At 41.4% G+C, this 8580-nt stretch overlaps 1 protein-coding gene across 1 annotated transcript; it reads left to right on the top strand.

Annotated features, from left to right (window-relative positions):
- Positions 1 to 2526: 2526 nt before the first annotated feature.
- On the top strand, positions 2527 to 8118 carry LOC138909447 (uncharacterized). Its single transcript, XM_070200646.1, has 2 exons — positions 2527 to 2818; positions 7967 to 8118. The coding sequence occupies exons 1-2, from the start codon at positions 2527 to 2529 to the stop codon at positions 8116 to 8118; spliced, it is 444 nt and encodes a 147-aa protein (XP_070056747.1).
- Positions 8119 to 8580: the final 462 nt, after the last annotated feature.

Raw genomic sequence — 8580 nt, 5'->3', positions numbered from 1 at the left:
GAGAGGATTATGAGGTTCATTGATGGCCTCATGTATCAGCTGCGATTGCTTATGACTGGGGAGAGGGTATCTGGTGCCACTTTTGATGAGGTGGTTGACATTGCTTGGCAGATAGAAGCGGTCCGTATTCAGGAGCGTGGTGAGAGAGAAGCCAAAAGACCTCGAAGTTTGGGCTGTTATGGTATGGTACCTTCTGGAGGGAAGTCCTACCACAACAGGGGTCGCCCTTATAGGCACGCTCAGACGGGTCGTCCAGTTCACCGTGGTGCATCATCCAGCCATGGTTCATACAGTTTTCATCAGGGTCAGTCATCTCTCAGTGCCCTGCCAACCCAGAGTACGCCTCGTGCTCCTTCAGTTCAAGGATCATCTGTACCAGGTTCTTCTGGTAGTTACTTTAGTTCTCGAGGTCCGCCTCAAAACTCACCACCATTTTTCGAGAGGGATTTCTATGAGTATGGAGAGCTGGGTCATGTGAGGAAATATTGCCCCCGCCTTTTGTGAGGTCCAGTTCAGCAGAGGAGTCAGGATACTAGTTTTGCACCTGTTTCTCCACCACCCACCTACCCAGCTCGGGGTGGGGCTCAGTAAGCTAGGGTTGCCCAAGAGGGGGAGGCCAATCAGGTGGCAGTCAGGCTCGATTTTATGTTTTTCCTTCCTGGCCAGATGTCGTTGCTTCAGATATAGTAATCACAGGTATTGTCTCAGTGTGCCACAGGGAAGCTTCTATATTATTTGACCCTGGTTCCACATATTCGTATGTTTCATCGTATTTTACTCATTATCTGGATATGCTCTGTGAGTCCTTAGTTTCACCTATTAGTGTATCTACGCTGATGGGCGATACTATTATTATGGACCGTGTGTATCGGTCATGTGTGGTAACTATTGGGGGACTGGACACTAGAGTTGATCTCTTACTGCTTAGTATGGTTGATTTTGATGTTATTCTAGGTATGAACTGGTTGTCTCCATGTCATGCTATTCTGGATTGTCACGCAAAAATGATGATGTTGGCGATACCGGAATTGCCGAAGGTCGAGTGGAGAGGTTCTCCAGATTATGTTCCCAGCAGGGTAATTTCGTACTTGAAGGCTCAACGTATGGTTGGGAAGGGGTGTTTGTCATATTTGGCCTTTATGAGAGATGTTGAGGCAGATACTCCTACTATTGATTCAGTATTGGTAGTATGGGATTTTTTGGATGTATTTCCTGCAGACCTATTGGGTATGCCACCCAACATAGATATTGATTTTGGTATTGACTTGGAGTCGCGCACTCAGTCCATTTCTATTACTCCGTATCGTATGGCACCAGCTAAGTTGAAAGAATTGAAAGAACAACTTCAGGAACTCCTAGATAAGGGGTTTATCAGGCCTAGTGTGTCACCTTGGGGTGCACCGGTCTTGTTTGTGAAAAAGAGAGATGGTACTATGCGGATGTGCATCGACTACAGGCAGTTGAACAAAGTTACAATCAAGAATAAATATCCTTTACCATATATTGATGATTTATTTGACCAGCTTCAGGGAGCGAGGGTATTCTCCAAAATTGATTTGAGATCCGGGTATCACCAGTTGAAAATTCAGGATTCGGATATTCTAAAGACGGCATTCAGAACCAGTTATGGCCACTATGAATTTCTCGTGATGTCTTTTGGGATGACCAACGCCCCAACAACATTTATGCACTTATGAATAGTGTATTCCAGCCATATCTTGATTTATTTGTCATAGTATTTATTGATAATATCCTGATGTACTCACGTAGCCAGGAGGAACATGCACAATATTTGAGTATTGTACTATAGAGGCTGAGGGAAGAGAAACTTTATGCCAAATTCTCTAAGTGTGAGGTCTGGCTTAGTTCGGTGGCATTCTTGGGACACATAATGTCCAGTGAAGGGAGTAAGGTGGATCCGAAGAAAATAGAGGTAGTTCAGAGTTGGCACATGCCGTCTTTAGCTACTGAGATATAAAGTTTTCTTGGCTTGGCTGCATATTATCATTGCTTTGTGGAGGGCTTCTCGTCTATTGCATCTTCATTGACTAAATTGACCCATAAAGGTGCTCCATTCAGGTGGTCGAATGAGTGTGAAGAGAGCTTTAGAAGCTTAAGACTGCTTTGACCATAGCTCCAGTTCTAGTTTTGCCTTCAGCTTCAGGCTCTTATACAGTGTAGTGTGATGCTTCTCGGATTGGTTTTGGGTGTGTCTTAATGCAGGAGGGTAGAGTGATTGCTTATGTTTCGCGCCAGTTGAAGCCACATGAAAAGAACTACCTTGTCCATGATTTAGAATTGGCACCCATTGTTCATGCATTGAAGATTTGGAGACACTATCTCTATGGTGTGTCTTGTGAGGTATTTACAGATCATCGGAGTCTTCAGCACTTATTCAAATAGGAAGATCTGAACTTGAGGTAGCGGAGATGGTTGGAGCTGCTGAAGGATTATGATATTACTATTCTGTGTCATCCCGGGAAGGCCAATGTGGTGGCCGATGCCTTGAGTAGAAAGGCGGTAAGTATGGGTAGACTTGCATTCATTCCTGTTGGTGAAAGGCCTTATGCACTTAATGTTCAGACCTTGGCTAATCAGTTCGTGAGGTTAGATGTTTCGGAGCCCAGTCAGGTTCTAGCCTATGTGATTTCACGGTCTTCCTTATATGACCGCATCAGAGAGCGCCAGTATAATGATCCCCATTTGCTTGTACTGAAGGACACAGTTCAGCACGGTGATGCCAAGGATGTTACTATTGGAGATGATGGGAAATTGAGAATGCATGGTCGTATTTGTGTGCCAAATGTAGATGGACTGCGTGAGTTAATTCTTGAAGAAGCCCACAGTTCGCGGTATTCCATTCATCCGAGTACCGCTAAGATGTACCAAGACTTGAGGCAGCACCATTGGTGGAGAAAAATGAAGAAAGATATAGCTGGGTTTGTCGCTCGGTGTTTAAATTGTCAACAGGTGAAATACGAGCATCAGAGACCGGGCAAGAATTACTTCAAAAACTAGAAATTCTAGAGTGGAAGTGGGAATGTATTACCATGGACTTCGTACTTGGACACCCACGGACATTGAGGAAGTTTGATGTTGTTGGGGTAATAATAGATCGGTTGACCAAGTCCGCGCATTTTATTCCAGTAGGTACTACTTATTCCTCGGAGCGGTTGGTTGAAATTTATATCTATGAGATTGTTCATCTACACGGTGTGCCAGTGTCTATCATTTAAGATCGGGACACGTAGTTTACATCACAGTTTTAGAAGGCAGTACAGCGAGAGTTAGGCACACAGGTACAATTGAGTACATCATTTCACCCTCAGACGGACGGACAGTCCGAGCGCACTATTTAGATATTGGAAGATATGTTGCGCGCTTGTGTTATAGATTTTGGAGGTTCTTGGGATTAGTTTCTACCACTTACAGAGTTTGCTTACAATAACAACTACCAATCGAGCATTCAGATGGCTCCGTACGAGTATTTATATGGTAGACGGTGTCGGTGTCCGGTGGGTTGGTTTGAGCCCGGTGAGGCTAGGCTATTGGGCACTGATTTAGTTCAGGATGCTTTGGAAAAGGTTAAATTGATTCAGGAATGACTTCGCACGGCACATTCTAGACAATAGAGTTATGCCGATCGGAAGGTTCGCGATGTTGCTTACATGGTAGGAGAGAAGGTACTACTTTGAGTTTCGCCTATGAAGGGTGTTATGAGATTTGGGAAGAAGGGAAAGTTGAGTCCTAGGTATATTGGACCTTTTGAATTAATTAAGAAGATTGGATAGGTGGCTTATGAACTTGCATTGCCGCCTAATCTATCGAGTGTTCATCCAGTGTTTCATGTATCTATGCTCCGGAAGTATATCGGGGATCCATCTCATGTTTTGAATTTCAGCACAGTGCAACTGGATGGTAATTTGACTTATGATGTGGAGTCGCTGGCCATTTTAGACCGGCAGGTTCGAAGATATCAAAGAGCATAGCTTTACTGAAAGTACAGTGGAGAGGCCAGCCAGTCGGAGAAGCTACTAGGAGACTGAGCGGGAGATACGGAGCAAATATCCAAACCTATTTGAGGCTCCAAGTATGATTCTAAACCCGTTCGAGGACGAACATTTATTTAAGAAGGGGAGAATGTAATGACCCGGCCGGTCGTTTTGAGTATTACAACCATGTTTCCCCATTTACTGCTCAATTTGTGCTTTACAATTGTTATATGACTTGCCGAGGTAATTGGTTCGGGTCCGGTGAGGTTTTGGAATGATTTGGAACACTTAGTTCCAAGGTTTAAAGCTTAAGTTAAAATAGTGATCGGATTTTGACTTATGTGTAAATGACCCTGGAATAATATTTTGATGATTCCAATAGCTCTGTATGGTGATTTTGGATTTAGGAGCGTGTCCGAAAAAGTTATTTAGAAGCAGGTAGCTAAATCAGGCTTGAAATGGCAAAAATAAAAATTTAAGTTTGGAAGTTTGATCGGAGAGCTGACTTTTTGATATCGGAGTCGGAATCTGATTCTGGAAATTTGAATAGGTTCGTTATGCCATTTATGACTTGTGCGCAAAATTTGAGGTCAATCAAACTTGATTTGTTAGGTTTCGGCATCAAATATAGAAGTCGGAATTTCTTAGTTTCAAAAATCTTGTCATCTCACCCTTCTACACTATTCTTCACACACTCACGTACACAACAAGGAGGGTCACGAAATAGGAGGGGATTTTCTACATAGAGAGAGAGAGAGAGAGAGAGAGAGAGAGAGAGAGAGAGGGAGTCGGGACAACACTTTGAGAAAAAAGGAGGATTTTTGGGAGAGAGAGTTTGAGTGGGGGCAACACTTTGAGTGGAAGAGAGGATTTTAAGATGAGAGAGATAGAGGGAGGTGAGAGAACAAAAAAAGGGGGAAAGGGAATTAGATTTTAGAATCATCCTGAGCTCCAAAAAATGGACAGAGCAATAGAAAGGGGGACGATTGAGAGAAAACAGAGACAATCAATTAAGCTCATAAAAAATCAGTAGTCTTCATCATTAACACTATGTAATACACCTATGAAATATTCCTTTATCCAAGTGAACTATCGAGCTCCAAATTAAAGCATCACCATCATCATAAATCACCCGATATCTCCATTTCTTCATTTTGTCGAGTAAAACAAGGCTCGGGTGAGTGACCGTGTCAAAAGGCGAGGTCGTCGTCGATTTCCGATTTGAGGTTTCCGGTCAAAAGTTGCCTGATGCTATTTCTCTGATTGGATTTTAATTATCGAAATTATATTTTTGCCGTCAACATCTCTTGCGTGTACTGCTCAGGGGATATTTTTATTGAAACGGCTAATTAAAGATTCGAGACGTTTCGAGGTCGATTGGTGAGGGAAAGACGTTGCAGAATAAAGGATTACACGGTTTAAGGTAAGTAACATTTCTAAACTTGGTTCTGAGGGTATGAATTCCCGAATCTAGTATTATATAAATTATTTGGAGGTGACGCACATGATAGGTGACGAGTGTGTGGACGTGCACCATAGAAATTGCGACTTGAATAAATCCAGTGAAGTTGTAAAATTAAAGAATCATGTTATTATTCGCATATCTTTCAGGTGTTAGGAAATTGAGCTGAAACTCGTAATAAAGATCATGATTTGGCTACGTGCCGATATTTTGGGACCCATAGGGTTGTGTTGCTGTTGAATTAATTATTTTGAAATGTACATTTGATACTCAGTCATGCTCATCCATTGTGAGGATATTATTATAGGATCGGGCTGCATGCCGCAGCAGGCCTTATAGGCTTCATTGTTCTGGTTATGGGATGCACGTCGCAGCATGGGCCTTATTGGCTTTATTATTATATGGATCGGGGCTGCCCGCATGCAGCAGGCCATATCGGCTTTATATCATACTTGGACTGAAGGAGCCCCTTCGGAGTCTGTACACACCCCCAGTAAGCGTAGATGATTATATATTCAGGATGGACTTCCCAGGGCATGGACTTGCCTTATTTATATTGTGATGAATTTTCCCTGGACATGGATCTTGTCCATATCATTTATATTTGGTGGATAAATTATTCAGGGCTGGATTGGCCTTATACGGTACTGAGTGACTGACTTTCAGTCGATGTGTATTTATATACGGGATGGAATATCCTTAGGCTGGATTGGCCATAAACAGTACTGAGTGACCGAATGACTAGTGACCAGTAATATATGAAGTCTTTCCACTGAGATGTCACATTCCTCATATCGTGCAGTATTGATCTATTTTGCTTGTACTGAGTTTAACTGTTGAACTTGAAAGCATGCCTACATTTCTGTACCATTATTTATGTACTAGACTGTACCTGCGGAACTCGTCACTACTTTCAGCCCAGAGGTTAGTCTTTTTACTTATTGAGTTGGTTGTACTCATACTATACTCTGCACCTCGTGTACAGATCCAGGTGCTTCCGGACACGGCGGCTGTTAGACCTCAGTGTGTTACCAGTTAGAGACTATCAAGGTAGCTGCTTGGCATCCGCTGACTTTGTCTCTCTTCCTCGCAGATATTGTATTGTTCTATACTTTCAAACAGTGTTTTTAATCAGTCAGGATTTTTATTCATTTAGATGCTCATGCACTCAGTGACACCTGGTTTTGGGAGTGTTTTGTATCTGTAATTGTGAGGTTTTCTATTGAAATCAAATATTATGTTTCCAATCTTAAAAGAAATTGCAGTTGTTTGAGATTGTTGGCTTGCCTAGTATTGAGATAGGCGCCATCACTACAAGTGAGATTTTGGATCGTGACACAAGCAGAAAAAAAAAGAAACAAGAGAGAGTGCACATCATCATCATCTCTCAAACTATTTCTTCCACTACTTCTACCATACTCAGATTCTTCAACTAAACTGAACGGTCAAACTTAGACATCAAGGATGGAAATTGAGAAGTTGAAGTTTTCCTATTAGTCAACTCTTCAGGGCACCTCTATAAAATATCTCCTGAATCAACTGTCCAACCATACTATCTTCAGATCTCTGCTATTGTCTGAACACTCTGTGATTCCTCTTGTGCTATAGAATATGCACACTCCCAGCAAGGCACATTCTATACATCTGATTTGTGGCACTATTGCCGAAGCATGTTCAATTGCATGCCCACATAACTTCATTTGGCCATTCCATTTGTTGCCTAAGTATTCACTGCAATACAGCATTTGACTCCATAACCTTGCACTCATCGAGCATTGAAAGAATAAGTTTAGATTTCTACTGCATATTGTATAGAGAACATGTCATTGAGTCAATGATACCCCACTATTCATAATTTAATGGAAGTAATATCTAAAAGTTGGGTGAAAGATTAACTTTTGAACTTCAAACCCTAACTTCTCTCCTTATCGGGTGATTTTGAAGTTTCTGAATGAATGTTATGTCGGAAGAGGGGAATCTCTAAATTGGGAATCAGGGTTTGAATTTGGAAAGTAAGCTGATAAATACCGGGAAGAGGCAGAGACGAGTAAGGCGACGTGGCAAATTATTAACCCTTCCTGAGTACACGTGTTTTAGTAGCTTAATTATAATAGATGGCTAGGAATGAAAGTTAGCTAACTCAATTGACGGCCTAGATTAAATCTTCAGTTGAGTTGGTTATTGGGCCTTTTATTAGTTAGTGGGTCGTTGCAGTGCTGGGCTTTATATTCCAAAGAGATCTAAAGGAGATGGTTATGCAATCTAGTAATTTATTTTCTCTACTATTCATTCCTCTCATTTTCTCTTCTCTTCTCTTCTTCTCTTCTCTCTCTCTCTCTCTCTCTCTCTCTCTTCCTTACCCAATTATAATTCTTCTTTTCAGGTAATTCCACCATTAAAGCTCAAGTTCCAGCTGAAGACCCAATAGTTTTCTAGTTGTAATTACCTCTGAGTTGTAATACAATAGATAATTATCAATAAAAGTTTGATTTTCATTCCATTGCATTTACAGTTTCGCATAAGAATATTATATTTTGGATCAGAGCATCTCCTGGCCCTACAAATCATGATTATTATGAGACTAGATCGAAATCTATGGAGGACAGTCTCAAGAAGTTAGACACAACTCCAAAATCACATAGCAGAAGGAAGCAAGAAATATGAGACCACGGATGCCAAAATTGATATATTGATGGAAAAGTTATTGCCCAACCATGCAGGCATACTGGATAGTGAACCAATAGAGATCCATCAGCAAGAAGAACAGAGGAGTGGCCTCAGGGGGGAGCAGATAGCTGCTTCCTTGGTCGGTGAAAGAAATTATCATGGTGGTCATTGCACCTATAATTCCAGAGTTGAATTCCCTTATTTTGATGGTGCTGTGGGATCTTATCCTTGTTCTTGGTTGATGAAGTATGAGATATTTTCACTACAACCATGTATCCAATTCAGAGAAAAAACTTGAAGAAGCAGTCATATACCTCAATGGAAGGGTAGAAGCTTGGTACTTCTCCTATCAGTTAAGTAAAGGGAATGTTAGATGGCCAGAGTTTTGTAAAGAAATATGTAAGAGATTTCAAGATGCAAATAATAGTAGATTCAATCTCATTGGAAAATTTAAAAAGA

The sequence above is a fragment of the Nicotiana tomentosiformis genome, chromosome 4 (assembly GCF_000390325.3).
Source record: "Nicotiana tomentosiformis chromosome 4, ASM39032v3, whole genome shotgun sequence".
Lineage (NCBI taxonomy): Eukaryota > Viridiplantae > Streptophyta > Magnoliopsida > Solanales > Solanaceae > Nicotiana > Nicotiana tomentosiformis.
This window is presented reverse-complemented; position numbering and strand designations above follow the sequence as displayed.

What these genes read in the sequence shown, in the direction of transcription:
- LOC138909447 (XM_070200646.1), top strand. Translation starts at nt 2,527, where the DNA reads ATGGGTAGACTTGCATTCATTCCTGTTGGTGAAAGGCCTTATGCACTT. An exon ending in GCCAAATGTAGATGGACTGC is followed by an intron (nt 2,819 to 7,966) that starts GTGAGTTAATTC and finishes TTGCATTTACAG; the next exon opens with TTTCGCATAAGAATATTATA.